At 46.6% G+C, this 20,703-nt stretch overlaps 1 protein-coding gene across 1 annotated transcript; it reads left to right on the top strand.

Moving 5' to 3' along the window:
- The first annotated feature begins 2,804 nt into the window (after window positions 1-2,804).
- On the top strand, window positions 2,805-18,924 carry LOC119858575 (zinc finger protein 501-like). Its single transcript, XM_038409547.2, has 5 exons — window positions 2,805-3,163; window positions 3,735-3,844; window positions 4,548-4,674; window positions 15,716-15,829; window positions 16,197-18,924. Exons 2-5 carry the CDS (start codon window positions 3,803-3,805, stop codon window positions 17,309-17,311), a joined length of 1,398 nt encoding a protein of 465 aa, XP_038265475.2. The 5' UTR covers window positions 2,805-3,163; window positions 3,735-3,802; the 3' UTR covers window positions 17,312-18,924.
- The last annotated feature ends 1,779 nt before the right edge of the window (window positions 18,925-20,703 follow it).

Genomic DNA, 20,703 nt, shown 5'->3' with positions numbered 1-20,703 from the left:
TGTCAGTACCCCAAAGTGAGGAAAATCGCTTCCCTAACTCCCTGTTGAGTTTGGAATCCCTGTCTCCCTTCCCTGCCAGAGACCCCTGGGGACGTAGACTCAGCAGAGGAGGGAGGAGGCAGGCTGCTTACAAAATCTTGTAAGATCTGCTGACAGATCTGAACCCTAGAGCATAGGTGGCCCAGCTAGTTCTACAGGCAGACAGGTTCCTTGCTTAGCCTTGTTCAGTCCCTTTGGTGGACAAGCTTCTTGTGAGTTTGGGGACGCAGCTGTCCTCAGAGAGAAGCTGTGGCAGACAACAGAGTTTGCTCTGCTGTATTCTCTGCATTCAAAGGCAATGCTTGGCCCAGAGTAGCTAACTGGGAACCAGGCATTGGTGTGCGCTGAGATTTCTGGAGGAGGGGGTTGCCTGTGTGCTGTTTGCCTCTGTTCCACGGTTGGTGTATTCATGTAAATAAAGCAAATCTCACTTGGGATTTACCCAGACTCTGGGCACTGATTTCTCCTTCCCTGGGAAACGACCTTCCAGGTTCAGGCCAGCTCTTGTTTAGCAGAGGGGCCACGCCGGCATGCGTAGGATAACATAATGGCAATACAACACTAATGGTGTCTTTAGTAGGGCTGTCAATTAATCACAGTTAACTCACATGATTAACTCAAAAAATTAATTGTGATTAAAAAAATTAATCGCATTTAATCACATTGTTAAACAATAGAATACCAACTGATACGTATTAAATATTTTGGATATTTTTCTACATTTTAAAATATTTGATTTCAATTTACAACACAGAATACAACGTGTATAGTGCTCACTTTATATTATTTTTATTCCAAATATTTGCACTGTAAAAATGATAAAAGAAATATTTTTCAATTCACCTCATACAAGTACTGTAGTACAATCTGTTTATCATGAAAGTGCAACTTACAAATGTAGATTTTTTTTATTACATAACTGCACACAAAAACAAAATATAAAAGCTTTAGAGCCTACAAGTCCACTCAGTCCTACTTCTTGTTCAGCCAATTGCTAAGACAAACAAGTTTGTTTACATTTAGGGGAGATTGTGCTGCCTGCTTCTTATTTACAATGTCACCTGAAAATGAGAACAGGTGTTCACATGACACTGCTAGATATTTACATGCCAGGTATACTAAACATTCATATGCCCCTTCATGCTTTGGTCACCATTCCAGAGTACATGCTTCCATGCTGATGATGCTTGTTAAAAAAATAATGCATTAACTGAATTTGTGACTGAACTCCTTGGGGGAGAATTGCACGTCTCCTGTTCTGTTTTACCTGCATTCTGCATTTTGTGTTATGGCAATCTCAGGTGACGACCCAGCAAGTTGTTCATTTTAAGAACACTTTCACAGCAGATTTGACAAAATGCAAAGAAGATACCAATGTGAGATTTCTAAAAGTAGCTACAGCACTCAACCCAAGGTTTAAGAGGCATGAGGTGTAGAGCATGTTTTCAGAAGTCTTAAAAGAGCAACAGAACCCAAACCACCAAAAAATCAATCTTCTTGGTGGCATCTGACTCAGATGATGAAAATGAACCTGGGTCAGTCCGCACTGCTTTGGATCATTATCGAGCAGAACCCATCATCAGCATGGAAGCTTATCTTCTGGAATGGTGGGCGAAGCATGAAGGGACATATGAATCTTTAGTGCATCTGGCATGTAAGTATCTTGCAACACGGGCTACAAAAATGCCATGCCAATCCCTGTTCTCACTTTCAGGTGACAGTGTAAACAAGAAGCACAAAGCATTATCTCCTGCAAATTTAAACAAACTTGTTTGTCTGAGCGATTGGCTGAGCAAGAAGTAGGACTGAGTCAACTTGTAGGCTTTAAAGTTTTACAGTGTTTTATTTCTGAGTGCAGCTTTTTTTGTACTAACTCTACATTTGTAAGTTCAATTTTCACGATAAAGAGATTGAACTACATTATTTGTATTAGGTAAATTGAAAAATACTATTTCTTGTAATAAAAAATAACAATATAAAGTGAGCACGGTATACTTTGTATTCTGTGTTGTAATTGAAATCAATATATTTGAAAATGTAGAAAACATTCCAAAAATATTTAATTATTGTTTAACAGAGCAATTAATTTTTTAATCACATGATTAATTGTGATTCATTTTTTTAATTGCTTGACAGCCCTAGTCTTTAGTTATTATCTGAACAGTGCCCCTGAGTGTGCGAGTTTCCCTGGTGCCTCCCCAGGCAGTAAATTGATACATTTCAGAGTAGCAGCCGTGTTAGTCTGTATTCGCAAAAAGAAAAGGAGTACTTGTGGCACCTTAGAGACTAAAAAATTTATTTGAGCATCAGCTTTCGTGAGCTACAGCTCACTTCATCGGATGCATCCCGAATGCATCAGATGAAGTGAGCTGTAGCTCACGAAAGCTGATGCTCAAATAAATTTGTTAGTCTCTAAGGTGCCAATGCATCCGATGACGTGAGCTGTAACTCACGAAAGCTTATGCTCAAATAAATTTGTTAGTCTCTAAGGTGCCACAAGTCCCCCTTTTCTAAATTGATACAGTTCCTGTCCCTGAAAGCAGAGATGTTAATTGCAGACTTGCCCCCATGGCGGGGTGACAAAGCAGCGGAGTGGGGAGGGCAGTAGCAGTGAGTTTCTGCACTTACTCAGCGAGGCTCGAAGCAGACGGGGGGATCTCTGGGGCGATGGGTCTGTGACGCTCAGCCCAGGGTGATGCAGTGAAAGAAGCTGGGAACCGCCCTCCCCCTTTATTTCTCCGTCTGCTCCTCTCAGTCTCTCTCCGCTTTCCCTGTATAGCCCCTTACCCTTCTGGCCCGGAGAGCCAGTCACTTCCCGCGAGCTGGACTGGCTGCGGCTGGGTCGCGCGGAGACGGGGCGCTTCCAGCCGGAGCAAGCCCCCGGCTCAGCAGCCCGGGCTGGTGTTGAAGGACACAGGAAGGGGCTGGAGCAACAGAGCAGGCTGCTGCGGAGGGTGCTGCTGGGAGGAAGGAGGCAGCTATCGAGGAGAACAAAGAGCGAAGCTGGCTGCTGCTTGCATTGGGGTCAGAGAGCCGTGCTGGGGGAGACCTGCATTGCAACTTCCGAGAGGGGGGCTTTCTCCCCCAGGCTCTGCTCACCCCAGCCCTGAGCCGGAGACTGCGGGTGAGTGACCTCGGGGACGGGGTAACATTGACTCTACGCAAACAGCCTCTCCTGGGAGCAATTGCAGGCGCGGATCCAGACATGGGCGAGGGAAAACCCCAAGAATGGAGCTATCCCAGCTAGAGGGAGAGAGGCAGGGGATAAAGGAGAGAGAGCCTGATGGGGCGGGGGAGAAATAAGTGGGGAGGGAGTGGCCCAGATCTCTCGCCTGCCCTGACACACGTATTGCAGCTTCCCTGGATAGATTCACAGTCCTGTGGGCAAGGTGAGGAGCACAGAGTGGAACAGCCTGTCCCTGCCTCTCCCGGTTCCCCTGGGCCTATGGCAGGAGAATCCCCCAAAGTGCCTCCTTTGGTTCTGTTCTTTTCTAGCAGTAGGTTCAGAGACGTTGTCACTGGGAAAGGTTGAAACCTGTTAAGTTCAGTCCTGGTGGTGGGGCTGTGGCTGTGCTGGGTTAAAGCTTGTTCCCAGCATGGCAGAGTCTGGAGCATCTGTCTGCAGGGAAAGAGCCAGGGGGACGCTGAGACTCGTGATGTGGAATTAAGCAAAGTCTGTTTGGAAATCTCCCCAGCTGCCCTTCTTGCCCTGACAGGCTGCAGAGGAGCGTCCCTGTTTTATGCCTGCTTGGCTCAGCCTCCCATGGGACAGGGAAAGGGAATGGCTGCAGTGGAGCCAGTTCAGGTAGGGATTATCGGGGAGTTCCTGGAGAGGGGCAGTAAATACACAGGAGGTGGGAGTGTCTGGACAGTTTGCTCTCAAGGTGGGAGGGGGTAGGAAATATAGAAGATGGAGACGGGGTGGGGGTGGGGGGGAAAGACAGTGTGACAGACCTGCTGGAACTAGTTTAACTCAGGCCTAGATTCCAGGAAGAGACCCATGGGGGTTGGGGTAGAAAATCTATGATTTGAAGAACAGGAAACAACCCCCCTGGACAGGGCTGGGAAAACTTACTAGGCTCCCAGTGCTGGAACAAGAACTTGCCAGCCAGAGGCTGTGATGAGATACTAAGGGGGCACCCACCAGTGCAGCTTAGGGGAGATGACCCTTCCCTTATATGCTGCTGCTGGCAATAGGGAGGGTGTTGGGATTCGTACCCTGGGGCTGAACCTGGACCCTGCCAGGTGCTCCATCTGCTGTATCAGCTTCTGGCCAATAGGTGTGTGATGAATGTGAACACCCTGCCCCCTCTGTGTGCTGGAAGGGACAAGGGGCTCTTTCTTTCCCTTCTCACTCTGATACCTCCTGGCTTCTCTGAGCAGGGTGGGGGTGGGACTGTGGGGACTGTGCCTCCCAGAGCTTCCATTTTCCTGGCCCTGCTCCCCTGTGACTAGTAGGGCTGTCTCTGGGGCAGCACGTACTCAGTGGGGGGCTCTTGCTCTTTCAGGGGCCGGTGACATTCGAGGAGGTGGCTGTGTATTTCACCAAGGAAGAGTGGCCTCTGCTGGACCGTGCTCAGAGAGCCCTCTACAGAGATGTCATGCAGGAGATCTATGAGAACGTGACCTCGCTGGGTAAGGATTCCTGTCCCCTTGGATATTAGAAGGGGAAATGAATAGTTAAGGTTCACGACACCCCCACAATGCAACCTCAACTCTGCCTTGTTTCAGCAACAGCCCCAGGGCCAGTGACACACATGCTAACGCTCTGCCCTCCCCGCTATAGAACACTTTGGGAACAGAGCACATGACAGGGTAGCACAAAGTCTGACATCTTCTCTTTGCTAAGGGAAAACTTGTGTTTATTTCCATTGTAGCAGACAGAAGTTAACTACTCCGGGCTACAGTTAAACACTGAGCCTACTGCACACAAAGCATTTCAGACTAGCAAAACATTACCACGCCTTTTCCCTCCCCATGGCGATTCCTTCTGAGTCATTGCCTTCACTTACTCTTCACTCAGCCTGGAGACCATTACCATGTATGTCACCAGATTGTTGACAATCCCCATGGTGAGAATACAACTTTGTGTACCTTTGTAGGTTGGGTCAATAACGCTCAGCACTGAAATGAGGCAGACTTGGTCCCTCAAGGTTCATTTGCACCTCTCTTAATATCACAGTTACAGCTCTGCCAAGCTGCTCCAATTCCTGCATCATTCAATTAGAGCTAGCACAGGGCACATAGCTGGAGTGCATGCAGATTAATGCTGGTATTGCGGTCTGTGGAACACAACGCCAGTCTTTTCTCGTATCCGTTATAAACTCGGATATTTTATGGCCAAAATGAACAATGAGATCATCTAGTCTGACCTGCAGCATAATACAGGCCATAGAATTACATCCACTTACCAGTTTATTGAGCTGAATACCTTGTGTTTGACTAAATCATCCTCTAGAAAGGCATCATATCATGATTTCAAGAGATGGAGAACCCTTCACATCCCCTGGTAGTTTGTAAACCTTTGCACCTTTACTGAACTATTCCCAATGGCTATTGCCAGCTCCAGGGCTAGGGGGTGGGGGCAGAGTTAAGGATGCATTGCAAAGGTGGCGTTTACTTTAACTATTTCCTGGTTTTCAGAGGTTTAGCCACCATCAGGGCATGAGGCAGCACTGGGCAATGTTAAACGCTGCATAAAGGACATTTATGGACATTTAATGTCTTTGATGTTTTTTAAAATGGACTTTGTTGTCACTATAACTGTGTCTACACCAGAGCTCTTGCTGTCAGAGCTATGTGGAATAAAGATGTGATTTTTCACACCCTTCACTGACATAGCTATGCTGGTAAAGCTTTTAAGTGAAGGGCAGGTCAAAGCCTGCCTGTGGATTATAGAGCACTTGAAAATATTGCTCTCAACTGAGAAATGTTGGTATTGGAGCAAAACTTCCACAAGGAACTCCTGCCTAACACACACCGTCTAGAAGCTGTCAGACATAGGACTCAAACACATGGATGTAGCTCAGCGTCATTGGGGGAGGGATAGCTCAGTGGTTTGAGCATTGGCCTGCTAAACCCAGGGTTGTGAATTCAATCCTTGAGGGGGCCATTTAGGGATCTGGGGCAAAAATTGGAGATTGCTCCTGCTTTGAGTAGGGGTTAGACTAGATGACCTCCTGAGGTCCCTTCCACCTCTGATATTCTATGATCAATGGCCACAACATGTCCCTTGAACCAGTTGTGTGAGAGCAGATTGCTAGAAACCCTCTGACTCTAAACATAGCCTTAGTCTTCCTGCCTGCCTGCATTTCGATCTCTTTGACTTGTCGGTTTGGTTCATGGTGATCTGAAATTCCAAACACTACAACTATTAACGCTAACTCGGGAAATCCTTACAGAGGAGCACTAGCTTTGCTATAGTTAAGGTTCAGCATTGCTTTCTGTTTAAAGGCTGACCATTTTCACTGCCCTAAAATCCACACGTTTATTTGAATTGGCTTGAAATGTGCTGCTGTTCATGGGGGTGCCCAAGGATGGGGTTATTTGATAAAGGGCTCTTGAGATAGAGACTCCTCCAAAGCAGTTTTTTCCAAAATCAGCTTGCTCTTATAACATTTTCTTGCACACACTTGCGGCGCAGACTAACCTGAGAGGACCCTTCAATACTGTATTGTCAATAAACGCTGTCTTGTTGTGAAGAGCCTCTCTTGCATTGCTGCAGATACCTACTGTTTGCATCACCCACTAAAGAGAGGGGACTCTCTTGAACTCCCTGGAGAGCCCTGGGGAGAAAAGGGGGTGCTGCCACCGGGCCCACACTCAGAAGTGGTGCTGTGGGGCTTGCCCTCCAAAGAACTAAGCTTAGGGTCTAGCACATTAAAGGGGGCAGTCCCAAGAGAGACTGTAGAAAGGCTGCAGCTTCTAACACCCTGTAAATCCATGGCATCCCTTTCTCTGAATCCCTCCATTGGTTCCCCCATCTCTGTCCCCTCAAACATAAACTGCTTGTCTTCAGTAGCAAGGCCTTTCGCATCCTGTCTCCATCTGACGTATGATTTCTGATTCAGCACTGAGATGCCAGCTCCTACCAGTGATCCTCCAGGGATGCCAGCCTCCATCACCTGCTTGTTAAAAGTTCAAACTATCCACTTCAAGCTTTCGCTCATGCTGGGAGGAGCACTCCATACACCTCCAGAAAGCTACCTCACAATCCTCCTTCAGGGACCTGCTGGTGGCAGGCTGGAGAGAGGAAGGCTTGGGGCAAAGAGCTCTTTTGAGTTAGGAGGGCTGGGGGCAGTGGGATGCCATGGAGCAGCTGCTGTAGGGAGTTGGGTGCCATGGAGGGCTGGGAGCAGTGGGAGGGAGTTGGATCAGGAGCTCAAAAAGCTGGGAGGGTTAGGGGTGTGAGTAAAGGGAGGGTGGATGCTAGGTGCTCCAGGAAAGGGTGTGCTAGCTGTGGGAGAGAGGGGACACTCTTTTTGGCAGGAGTAAGGACCATTTAGAACGGAGTTCGGGATGGGAAGTGGTTGGGGAGCAGGAGACTTGGGGGAACAGGTACCGAAGAGGGCCGTGGGCGATAGGAGGGGAGGAGAGAACACCAGAAGCACGTGCTCTTGTCCCCAGGTGTCCGGGACTACAGATCTTGAATGCTGGTCCACGGGGCTCTTAGCAGCTAGTAAGTTCCGCCTGCCACCCAGGGTCCTGCTAGCAGTGTCAGACTAGAAGCCGAACCCTAACAGAGGACTCCAGCTGACTGGTGGAACGTTGGGGGTCCTGATTGGTCCCCCTCTTCTATTTAACCCAAGCACAGACACAGAAAATTGTCCCTGCCGCTGGGTTTCCCCTGCTGAGGACTGCTTTCTCAGCGATACCTGCTCCTACTGCCTGACTCTGATTGCTTGGAAACTGACCCTGCTGCCTCCTGGCTCTTGACTCCTGGTTTTGCCCCCTGGCCTGTCTCGGCGTCTGACCTCCTGATATCTGACCTGGTCTGATGCCCAATTCCTGGTCTGACCACTAGCTCAGACTGCCTGCATCCTGGTGATGACACTGGCGGGGGTGGGGGAGAGCTGAGAGCAGTGGAAGGAAGGGGAATGCGTGACCAGTATTGCTGCACCTCTCTCCCCTTCCTGGTCTCTCTGAGTGCCACGCCCCCACCCACCCCACCCCCCCAGCTGTCAGACCTTGCGCCTTTCCTTCTGGAGTGGAATTCTGCTGTTCTCCTGCTCCTAGATCGGGCCCTAGGCTGCAATACCCTGTGTATCAGCCATGTTTACCCAGCAGGCCAGGCTGAGTGGTGACACCTTCGGCAGTCTAGGATCAGTGGTGCACAGTGACAAAACAGCCACCTTAAACACTGCAGTGGTTTGATTTTGCAGGAGGGAAAAAAAGTATAAGAGAAAAGGATTTTAAAATAACAAATAGGCTTCATGCATGCCTGCCGTCCTAAAGGCTTACCATTCCCTGATGGTCACCTAGGCAGGTCTAACTTCTGCTGACTCCCTAGCACAGTCTCTGTTTCTGCCTTTTCCCCCCTATCTCCTAACCAGCCATCCCCTTCTTGGGAATGAGTCCCTTTTTAAACTGCTCCAGTCCTTTTGATCTTCTTGGCTCCAGACCTTGGCTCTGCTCAGCTAACCCAGTTCTGTAAATTGTCTGGAGCCAGGAGGTAGAATATTCCAAGCTAATATTTCAGGCATTTTCACTTACCAACCCTTAAGCGATTAATAAGGGGTGTCTCATCTTGAGCCACTCTTCTTCCAGCCTGCTTGTTTTCCTTGCAGTGTCCCTGTTAAACTAAACCAGCATAGTAATACAATCAATATCCCAATAACCAGGCCAGGGTATTCAATATTCATCAGTACTAAAGAGCAGCTCCAACTCTGTCACAGGGGGTGTGGAGAAATAGGACTGAGGCTCTGTCTACCCTGCAGTGTAAGCCCAGGTTCAGACTCTGGCTCAAGCCCAGCCCCCATTCCTTCTACACACAGATCTATCTGACTCAGGCCAGTAAGCTCTCAGGACCTGGGCCCTTGGACCTGGCCAGGGCAGTGATTCTGAGCCTGAGTCCCAGAAACTTCATCATTTTGCAGTGTGGAAGCAATTCAAGTCCAGGTCCCGCAACTCATGTCCTGAGCATCCAGCAATTCTATCCCACAATCCCATGGGCTAGTGTTCCTTGGCCTTTCTGTCTCTAGACTAGCCAATCAACTCCCAGGAAATGGAAGCACGCCCCTGGTTCAAGTACAACTGCACATCCTATAACCCTGCCATTTTATTCTGATCACTGAACTGCAAACAGCTGTGGCCACCAACAAGAAGAGCCCTTTGTCCAGCATGCTGCTGCATGGCCACAGGACTACAGTCAAATTCTGGTGAATCTCTGGGGCAAAGTGAGCAAGACATGGACTTCAGTAAAAGCATCAAAAATGACCATGGGTACCAAGAAATAGCAAACAACTGACAGCACTGGGGATTACATGGACTAGTGACCAGAGCAGGGAGCAGATTAAGTGGCTCAAAAGCAACTGCCGGAAAGCCAGAGAACTGCATCTCTGGGAACTTCCCAGCCTCCTGTCTCATTTATAATGACTTTGACCAGGTGCTGGGTGCTTCCTGAGCACTGAGACCCCAGAAATTCACGATAGCCTGGTCAGCCAGGATGACAACCTTCTGACATTCAATTTCATAGAACTCCTGAGGGGAGCCAGCAGCCACCAGATCAGGCTAGCAAAGTGACTCTGGTGCTCCGACTGGTCCGTCAGCACCTAGCTGCAGCATGTCCTGGGTCCATACTCAGAGGAGCTGTTTGATGACCCCTTGGAGGCGCATTCTGTTGTGGAACTGACAGCAGAAACAGAAGAGGCTAAAGTAGTCCTGGAGCCTGGTAAATTTCTGGCTCCACGTCCATTTTTATTAATGTATGAATGAGGGGGATTTCTGGACTATGACCAAATGCAATTTTTATTACAAGCTGCAGGTGTAATGAAGCGGCCTCTGATAGGATACAACTGAGAGTTCAGGACAAATTGCTTAGAGCAGGGCAGCTACAGCCCAAAGCTGGAATTCCTTTACTATTAAGGCACGCCAAACAGAGAAGTCATACAAGCAATTCCCTCAGATACTCCAGTCCCCTTGTATCACCACCAGCACTGCTCCTTATGGGGACGAATGGTTATGAAACCCAATACCCCAGTAAAAGAAAAAAGGTTCCCTCTATCCCAAAGGATCAAGCCCCAGACCCAGGTCAATCTACAAGTCAGATCTTACCCACAAATCATGCTGTTGCCAATCCTTTAGAATATAAAATCTACAGGTTTATTCATAAAAAGAAAGAAATATAGATGAGAGCTAAAACTGGTTAAATGAAATCAATTGTATACAGTAATGGGAAAGTTCTTGCTTCAGGCTTGTAGCAGTGATGGAATAAACTGCAGGTTCAAATCAAATCTCTGGAGTACATCCACAGCTTGGATGGGTCATTCAGTCCTTTGTTCAGAGCTTCAGTTTGTAGCAAAGTCCTTCCAGAGGTAAGAAGCAAGATTGAAGACAAAATGGAGATGACGCAGCTGCCTTTTATAGTCCTTTTGCCATGTGGCTTGTGCTTCCTTTGTTCCAAACACAAGCTACCCAGCACATGGCATGGAAAAACCTTAGAGTTCTGTCCATAGGCATGTCCCTGCATACCTTGCTGAGTCACAACATGAATCTGCCCTCTCTCAATGGGTCAGTTGAATAGCTGATGGTCCTTAATGGGCCATCAAGCAGGCTAGACAGTGCTGATGCCAAATTGTCTGGGGTGTCACCCAAAAGCATAGCACAAGTTTGAAATACAGACATATAGAGCCAATACTTACAACTTTAAATACAAAATGGTACTTGCATACAGATAGCATAATCATAACCAGCAAATCATAACTTTCTCATAGACACCTTATTTGACCTTCTTAGTACAAGATTTGATGCCACTATAGCACCTTGGTTGCAACAATGATCTATACAGTCAGAGTTCATGTCAATAACGTCACAGCAGGTATCAGCATATATCTGTTTATGGCAGAATGCATGCCAGTGCCTTGGCATCTCTCACCCCCCAACACCACGTGGAGTTCAGAATGAGACTGGGAAGGGCAAACAACAGATTAGCAAGCATTTAACATAATTTTTTACTATATACTCGCACATTCTTACAAAGATGTGCTGGGGTGTTAAAAATAAGATCCTACTATTGCCTTCCCTTTTAGTACGCCGCACTGTACAAATTGGCCATGCCACAGCATAACGAGCCATAGAATCATAGAATATCAGGGTTGGAAGGGAATCAGGAGGTCATCTAGTCCAACCCCCTGCTCAAAGCAGGACCAATCCCCAACTAAATCAACCCCATCTGTAAACTGCACTGGGCAAGGGGGAATTGTAGTGTATGGATGACAAATTCACTTTCCAAAATATCAGGGAGTTTGTAGAAAGTCCATAAATATGCCAGGGAAAGGGGTGGGGGTGGCTGTGCAGTTCTGTGAGAATTCGTATTACTGTGTGTGTTTGTATGTAGTCCAGAGGTAGATGTACTCAGAGCAGGGTGTATCATAATCCATAGGAAGGCAGTAATCCATGCGGACACTAACCCAGCCTCCTGTTGATTCCCTCATGAATTTTGACCCAATCCCAGGTGCTGATGATGGCAAACTTTTCCCATAGGAGGAACTCCAGATAAGTAGTCACATTTCAGGGAAGGGTGTATTTCCCAGGCCTTCCTCTATAGAACACCAGCCAACTCCACTCATAGATGTGTTGCCAACTCACCATAAGCTTGAAAACCTCTGTGGCAGACACTGCTGGCTTGTCACTGGTACCTTGGAATAGAATGTTCTTTTGCCATTCAGGAACCTCCAGCATTTTGATGTCCTCCAGAATGTGGAATGACTGAAAGGACTAAGAAAGTTTAGGTAGTAAACCACAGCAAACCCCCCCCCCAACTTCCTTGTGACATACTGGGGTACAATCCAGACCAGTGGGGGTCTGAGTTACCCCGTCCTGTAACCTGGGATGCCTTGCAATGCCTTACCGCTGTAGCCTCCAACCTGGATTGCTCACAAACAGCCACCAGCATGCAGGTCACTCATGTGTTTGTGAAACTGCAGCCTGCCAGTCATACCTTAGCTCTCACCAGCCATGATCGTACTGCAGGATGACTCCATCACACTCCCAGTCCTGGATTTCCCCCCAGAAATGTATGTCCTGTACAGCTCAGCCCTCTCCAGGGAAGTCCAATTATATTATATTATGTCCATTATTCCTTTAAAGGAATAAATACACAACCGTTTATTACCTTAGAGTTATCCAGACACTGTAACTTAAATACACTGGATTACACAAGTTTATTAACTACAAAGAGAGAGCTTTTAAGTGAGCACAAGTAATGAGGCTAAAAAGTCAGAAATGGTTAGAAGAAAAATAAAGATAGGCACTAGAAAGTGTTTTAACTTATCAAACTATATTAGATTGGAGCAAAGTTTCTCACCACATTCTTCCAGCAGTGTTACTGACCAACTCTTCAGGTCAGGATTCCTCCTCCAGATTCCAACAGCTGTTTTCTTTGTCTTCTCAGGTGCAGAGAACTAGGACGTCTGAGAATATACCGAATCTGAGTTTTACAAAGTGTCATTTTTTTGGCCTTGACATTCCACAGGCTCTTTTTTCTGGAGGTGCACTGAACCTTTTCTGAGACAATAATGAACTGTTTGATGTCTCTTCTCATGCTTGTCCACCTTTGCAGCTGAACTCCAGTCCAGTAGAAGCCTGGGATAGAATCATAGGCTCAGAAGATTAGGGTTGGAAGAGACCTCAGGAGGTCATCTAGTCCAATCCTCTGCTCAAAGCAGGACCAACCCCAACTAAATCATCCCAGCCAGGGCTCTGTCAAGCCAGGCCTTAAAAACTAAGGATAGAGATTCCCCCACCTCCGTAGGTAACCAATTCCAGTGCTTCACACCTTCCTAGTGAAATCGTTTTTCCTAATATCCAACCTAAACCTCCCCCACTGCAACTTGAGACCATTGCTCCTTCTTCTGACATCTGCCACCACTGAGAACAGCCGAGCTCCATCCTCTTTGGAACCCCCCTTCAGGTATTCAAAGACTGCTATCAAATCCCCCCTCACTCTGCTCTTCTGCAGACTAAACAAGTTCCCTCAGCCTCTTCTCATAAGTCATGTGCCCCAGCCCCCTAATAATTTTCCTCCGCTGGATTCTTTCCAATTTGTCCACATCCCTTCTTAAGTGTGGGGCCCAAAACTGGACACAAGACTCCAGATGTGGCCTCACCAATGCCGAATAGAGGGGAATAATCACTTCCCTCGATCTGCTGCAATGCTCCTACTAATGCAGCCCAATATGCCATTAACTTTCTTGGCAACAAGGCTCCATGTCAAAGTGTCACGGAGCAGTCACGGAGAAAGCATGTCTGTGATAAGCTTATGATGGACATCCTGGACAGGGCCAACAAGGCGGAACAATACCGAAAGGGAAAGGATTCATGGCAAGCAGAAAGGCAAAAAGCAGGCTGCTGAGCATGAGAAGAAGTGCAGCATGCAAGGAGAGACTTGCAGTGCAATCTCTGGAGTGGGAACATCCCTTGAAGGAGGAAGATAGAAAGCAGCAGAAAGACGTGTTAGAGAGGCTACTTGAGGTCATGGCTGGGAGAGTTCAGGCTCCTGCTCCATCTGCACCAGTCCTGAATCCCCTTCATGGTACCATGTCCTGCAGACCAGGAACTCATTGGACAGTACCAGGGTTGGGTGACCCATGGTCACCCTGATGCATGTGACCTAATGCTGGAGGGTCAGGGCTAGTTGCGCACAAAGCTCCAGCAAAGTAGCTTTCTTCATGCAAAAGTGCTGACCTCACTGCTGGTCCTTGCGGGTCCGCATGATGATGTGATCCCATCAATCTGTGCATGTGGCCCTGTTCCAGAAGCACCTGTCTGCAAAGCGAGCACCAGTGGCTATCACCAAGAGTGGTGAGCAGTGTCAGCAGGTTCCAGGCTGCCATATCTGTGTCATCGTCATCCTGTGACAGGTGCCTTCAGTAGATCAGAAAATGCCAGTGAAATGTTCACCAGTGTATCATGCATACTCTGCCTATTTCCTGACACAGGAGTGAAAGCACAAGCAGGACAAGTTCTTCAGATGATGATTTGTCCATGCTTCTGGCTCCAGTTGTCAAGAGCATGCAGACTCAGGAGATGGCTCAGCTGGGTGTCCTGGTGATCTGCAAAAACTTCTCTAAAGTGCCACCTGGTGGACGGTTAAGTCCCCTCAGTGCACCACGAACAAAGGGCTAGAATGGTGACAGCTGCGGAGATCACCGGGAAGTCTGGGATAGGCTGGTTTGACTTGGGTCTGTGTAATGCAATGTGGATACGTGAATGCAGTGTGGGTACATGAAATCCATATCCAGACATTCTAAATCTAGGGTCAATATAAAGTGTGGGCTTTCAAACCTGGGCTTACAAACAATGAGCCTGCAGACGTGAGTCCACAGATTTGGGCTTACATTGCAGTATGTTCATATGCCAAGAGACGTGGGGAGGGCAGGGTCAGTAGTGGGGAGGGGAGGGGAGGTTTTGGGGATCTTGGTCTGCAGAGAGTCCCAGCCCATTAACACACCATCCCCGCCGAGGCCCTGTTGATTTGGAACCTGCACTGCACTCTGATTACAGTCCACTTTCACTTTTTCCAATATTATTTTGACTTTGCTTCTCTCTCCACCACTCGGTGCCTACACCAACACCCACCCTTCCCTACCCCCTGCAACCCCCAGCCACCTTTCATTAGTCCTTATGTCCCTCCCAGCCACAAGATGACCAGTCACCTGGCACAAATGGGCACTTTCTTGGTGATGTCACAGGTTGGCAGTGAAATTCTGGGAAATCAGAGAATCTTACTCCCCTCCTCCCCATCTGCATCAGCCACAGTCTCTCTGCCTTGCAGCGTTCTTGGATCATTTAGTTGCTCCTTCCCGAGGTCACGTGTAATAAGAGTTGAGCTTCGACTGAAGCTTTTCCCGCATTTATGGCATTCATAGGGTCTTTCTCCTGTGTGGATTCTCTGATGTGTGACAAGGGCTGAGCTCTGAGTGAAGCTTTTCCCAATAATTATTATTAACAATCTCCTTTTCCAGTGGAATGAGCTGTAGCATCTAATTCCCCAGCCTTCTCCACATGAGCCTTTTCATATACCCTGAGCTGCTGCATTTGGTGGCATTCCCCACTCCATCCTATTCCATACTACACTGAACCCTGCCAGTCCATTCTTACTGGTCCCAGCTTCCCTATGACCTTTCATTGTCTTTGGGCCTCTCTCTGTTAGCAAGAAGCAGTTCCAGGGTGACTTCCCCTCTTACTAGACTCTTCGCATTCTGGAACATGGAGTTATCGTCTCTGCATTTTAGGAGCCCCCTTGTCCATGAGTATCTAGCTTTGTGTGTTCCCAGCAGATTTGGGGCTAGCTAAATGCCTCATAAACAGAGTCACCTGCACCTTTGAGAATCGATGGAACTCATCCTGACATCTTAACTGCTTTAAAATGGGCTGGTGTTAAAATAACAGAACTTTTTTTGCAACAGAGGTTGCATGACTTAAGCTGATCTCCCTGGTTTTCTTTCCCCCCAAGCAGGGTTTCCAGTTTCCAAACCCGATCTGATCTCCCAGCTGGAACGAAGGGATGAGAGATGGGTCTCAGATCTCCACGGCTCTGAAGAAAGAGAGATTCTAAAAAGTGTCTGCACAGGTGAGGAATCATGAAACCAACTCAAAAAGAATCAGCACCTAAAGGAAACAGTTGGGATTCTGTACAAAGACCTTGTGAGCTCTCCAACTTCAGGATTGTCCCCATCAGGTGCTGTATCCTTAGGGCAGATATCACTCATGGTTCCCTTGCTGTCCTGACTGACTCCTGGCAGAAACTCCCTCCCTAACCTCCCTTCCCTTGTTTGGATGAGATGCAGAGGTAGATTTGATCCCCTCCTTTCTCCCTTATAAGGCAGAGTTTGGGGAAATACAAGTCCTGATTTTTTTCCTGTCTCCTCAGCACTTACTTTGTTTTGTGCTTCCCTTTTCCATCCCTGTTTCTGAGGTTTCTCTCTCTGTCCCAGCAGGTGAGGGGATGGTGAATGAGAATGAGGAGCTGAATCCTCAGCCAGAAGAGGCTGAGCAAGTGGAACTGCATGGGGCATTAGTGCAAAGATCCCAGTTGATTGTGTCCAGTAGTCGTGAGCAGGGAAAAGCCTGTAAGAGTCAGCACAGACCAGAGAGGCTGCAGGGAACCCAGCCAGGGGAAGAAATGGGTAACTCCATTAATTATCGGGGAGTTTACAAAGACTGCAAGGAAACCAGAGCCCAGAAGAGAATCTCCCTGGGAGACAGAAACAACACATGCACTGAGTGTGGGAAAAGTTTCAGTAGCCACTCACACCTTACAAAACATGAGAGAATCCACACAGGAGCCAGGCCCTATGAATGCTGTGAGTGCGGGAAAAGCTTCACTCTGAGCTCTCACCTTATTATACATCAGCGAATCCACACGGGAGACAGGCCCTATAAATGTTGTGAGTGTGGCAGAAGCTTCACTGACAGCTCAACCCTTATTAGACATGAGAGGGTCCACACAGGAGAGAGACCCTATGAATGCTGTGAGTGTGGGAAAAGCTTCACTCAGAGCTCAGCCCTTGTCACACATCAGAGAATCCACACAGGAGAAAGACCCTATGAATGCCATAAATGCGGGAAAAGCTTCAGTCGAAGCTCAACTCTTATTACACATCAGAGCATCCACACAGGTGAGAGACCCTATGAATGCTGTGAGTGTGGGAAAAGCTTCAGTCAGAGCTCATCGCTTATTACACATCAGAGAATCCACACAGGAGAAAGACCTTATGAATGCTGTGAATGCAGGAAAAGCTTCAGTTACCGCTCAGACCTCGTTACGCATCAGAGAATCCACACAGGAGAGAGACCCTATAAATGCTGTGAGTGCAGGAAAACCTTCTCTCGGCGCTCACATCTTATTACACACCAGAGAATCCACACAGGAGAGCGACCCTATGAATGCTGTGAATGCGGGAAAAACTTCCGTCAGCTCTCAGCCCTTATTAGACATCAGAGAATTCACACAGGTGAGAGACCCTATGAATGCTGTGAGTGTGGGAAAAACTTCCGTCAAAGCTCAGCCCTTACTGCACATCAGAGAATCCATACAGGCAAGACACCCTAGAGATGTTCTTAGTGTGGGAAAATCTTCCATCAGAGCTCAGCCTTTATTTATCATCAGAGAATCAACAAACAAGACAAACACCATTAAAACCTTGTCCAGGGCAGACAATAAAAATATTTTCTTTAATACTTTTACTAATTACCACACAGTGAACTTTAAGGCTGCTTGAACCATTTGTGTCACCATGGTCCACCAGGCAAGCTGCTTGCTTTTGCTTTTTAAAGCTCACCATTCTTTGGGGGTGAATCTCTTTGATCTTTCTATCAACTCATTTGAATTATGAGTCATGGGAATGTATGTGTCCCTCCTACCAGGAATCCCCATCAGCCCCAGATGGGGTAGAAAAGGGTGAATTTTAATGAATCCATAAATTTGGGGGGGTCATACCCTATGACTGCAAAATTGCTAATATAGAACCTATTTTTAAGAAAGAGAAAAAAGTGTTCCAGGAAACTAGAGGCCTGTTAATTTGGCCTCAAATACATGCAAGGTCTTGGAATGAATTTTGAAAGAGAAAGTAGTAAAGCACAAAGAGATAAATGGTAATTGGGATAAAATATATCATGGTTTTATAACATGGTAGATCATGCCAGATGTATCTAATAGCTGTTTTTTTAGACAAAGGAAATACAATAGATCTAATCTACCTGGATTTTGGTAAGGCACAATTCCATATGGGGAATTATTAGTTAAATTGGAGAAGATGCAGATTAACACAAGAATTGAGAGGTAGATAAAGAACTGGTTAAAGGAGAGACTACAATGGGTCATACTGAAAGGTGAACTGTCAGGGTGGAGGGAGGTTACTAGAGGTGTTCCTCAGGGATCAGTTTTGGGACCAATCTTATTAATGTTTCTATTACTGACATTGGCACACAAGGTGGGAGTGTGCTAATAAAATTTGTGGATGACGCAAAGCTGGGAAGTATTACCAATACCGAGGACGCAAATATAATACATGAAGATCTGGACGACCTTGAATACTGAAGAAAGAGAAATGGGAAGAAATTTAATAGTGCAAAGTGCAAGGGCAGGCACTTGGGGACTAAACAACAAGAATTTTTGCCATAAACTGGGGACTTATCAATTGGGAGCAACCAGAGGAAGAGAAAGACCTGGGTGTATTGGTTGATCACAGGATGACTGTAAGTGGACAATGTGATGTGGCCATGAAAAAGGCTAATGCAATCCTAGGATGCATCAGGTGAGATATTTTCAGTGTAGACAGGGAAGTGTTAGTACTATTACACAAGGCACTGGTGAGTCCTCATCTGAATACTGTGTGCAATTCTGGTCTCCCATGTTTAAGAAAGATGAACAGGTACAGAGAAGGGCTACTAGGATGATCCGAGAAATGGAAAACCTATCTTACGAGAGAAAACTCAAGGTGCTTGGCTTGTTTAGCCTAACCAAATGAAGGCTGAGGGAGATATGATTGCTCTCTATAAATACATTAGAGGCATAAATACTGGGGAGGGGTAAGTGCCAATGTTGAAACAAGAACAAAAGGATACAAACTGGCCATCAACAGGTTTAGGCTTGAGATGAGATGAAGGTTTCTAACCATCAGAGGAGTGAAGTTCTGGAACAGCCTTACAAGGGGAGCAGTGGGGGAAAAAAACCTAACTGGCTTCAAGATTGAGCTTGATAAGTTTATTGAGGAACTGCCTACAATGCCAGGTTGCACATCTGCAACTGCTAGTAGCAAATATCCCCAATGACCAGAGATGGGACACTAGATGGCGAGGGCTCTGAGTTGACAACAGAAAATTCTTTCCTGAGTGGCTGGTGGGTCTTGTCAACATGCTCAGGGTCCAACTGATTGTCATATTTGGGGTTGGAAAGCAATTTTCCCCCAGGTTAGATTCACCTTCCTTTGCAGCATGGTCACTTGCAGGTTTAAATTAGAATAAATGCTGGATTCGCTATAAGTTAAAGTCTTTAAATCATGATTTGAGGACTTCAGTAACTCAGCCAAAGGTTAGGGGTCTAGTACAGGAGTGGGTGAACAAGGTTCTGTGGCCTGCAATGTGCACAAAGTCAAACTAGATGATTAATAGTCCTTGCTAGCCTTTAAGTCTATGAGCTACAGTGAGGGATAATCTACCTGTTATTCTCATGTAAAACACAGCTATTCTTACAGTAAAGGCATAACCATGGCCACTATACACAGGCCATCTAGCACGTTTCCTCATGACCTGAACTAAGCTCCATCCCTTCTCCTAGTCTAAATGATCCTGGAGCATCACATTTATACTGTTCCCCGATTGCAGTGTGTCACCAAGTTCTCCTCACCCCCACCTCCCGACCCCATGTCTCATTCTCAATTGTTTTCATGTTGCCCTGGAGTGGGCTGAACAGCAGTTATTTTTGTACCATTTTTCTCATTTAAAATGTATTTAAATATAATAACAGGATCGGGGCAGCCTCTGTGACACTACAAGGAGATGGGAGGATTTGGAGGGATTCCCTTCTCCCCCATGGCCTCAGCATTGTTACCTTCTGTCTGAGCCACGTAGAGTTTATCTTCTTCATATTCTATCCTTCCACCTTGCAAAGTGTCACGTCGTGCTGTGTTCTCAGCTCTCTGTGCTTTGGAATCATGGTTTGATTCCTTTGTTCTTAAATTAGACTCATTAGGGCAGGAGATGAAAGTGTCACAGACCTAGAAGGGGAATGCAAATCGATCCGAAACACAGTGGGGTCATTCTGAGTTTAAATCACCATTTCTATCTATTGGCAAAGCCACTTCTGGGCTTTTTCCATTCCATTCCAATGGGATGGTTTGCAGATGGGAAGGTTGCCTGTTTTCCCATTATGATGGTGTTAAAACTTTTGCAAATAACATGACAATAATAGAGGCAGCGCTGAGTGAAACGGTTTTGAATGGCTCAGAGGAGAACACAATGGGAGAACCTGTTGTCCTGATTCTGCATCATATGCAACCTGCTCTGGAATATCACTTAATATGAAACAGAAAGTGTCTTATTCCTCTCTGTGTTGTGGGTTTTTCTTTCTTTTCTGAAAGCCATTTTGTCACATTACTGGATATTAGTTTTATTCAATAGACTGTAGCTCAGATTTATTGGGCACTTTGAGACAAATGACCATTTACTAAAATAGTAATTTCTCATGTTGTTTTTGCTTTTTCCCCATCACTTCATGTTGACATGGAGGAAGTTCAAATTCAGTTCATTCAACTGGAGAGAATACTCCAAGCTCTTGGACATGCTACCAATGAAATCTATATTCTGAAATGGTGAACAATAGCACATCCCAATTTGTACAACTAACTGAAGTAACAGCATATGATCACACTGTTGTTAAATTTTTTCGGTCAATACGGTCTCAGATGACCAAAGGCGAGAATTCCACCGTAAGTGACTTGGAAC

Source organism: Dermochelys coriacea, chromosome 7 (assembly GCF_009764565.3).
Source record: "Dermochelys coriacea isolate rDerCor1 chromosome 7, rDerCor1.pri.v4, whole genome shotgun sequence".
In the NCBI taxonomy this organism is placed as follows: domain Eukaryota; kingdom Metazoa; phylum Chordata; order Testudines; family Dermochelyidae; genus Dermochelys; species Dermochelys coriacea.
Note: the sequence above shows the minus strand (reverse complement) of the source record. Positions and strands in the feature narration are given on the sequence as shown.

What these genes read in the sequence shown, in the direction of transcription:
- LOC119858575 (XM_038409547.2), top strand. Translation starts at nt 3,803, where the DNA reads ATGGGACAGGGAAAGGGAATGGCTGCAGTGGAGCCAGTTCAG. An exon ending in TGAGAACGTGACCTCGCTGG is followed by an intron (nt 4,675 to 15,715) that starts GTAAGGATTCCT and finishes CCCCCCAAGCAG; the next exon opens with GGTTTCCAGTTTCCAAACCC. An exon ending in TCTAAAAAGTGTCTGCACAG is followed by an intron (nt 15,830 to 16,196) that starts GTGAGGAATCAT and finishes CTGTCCCAGCAG; the next exon opens with GTGAGGGGATGGTGAATGAG.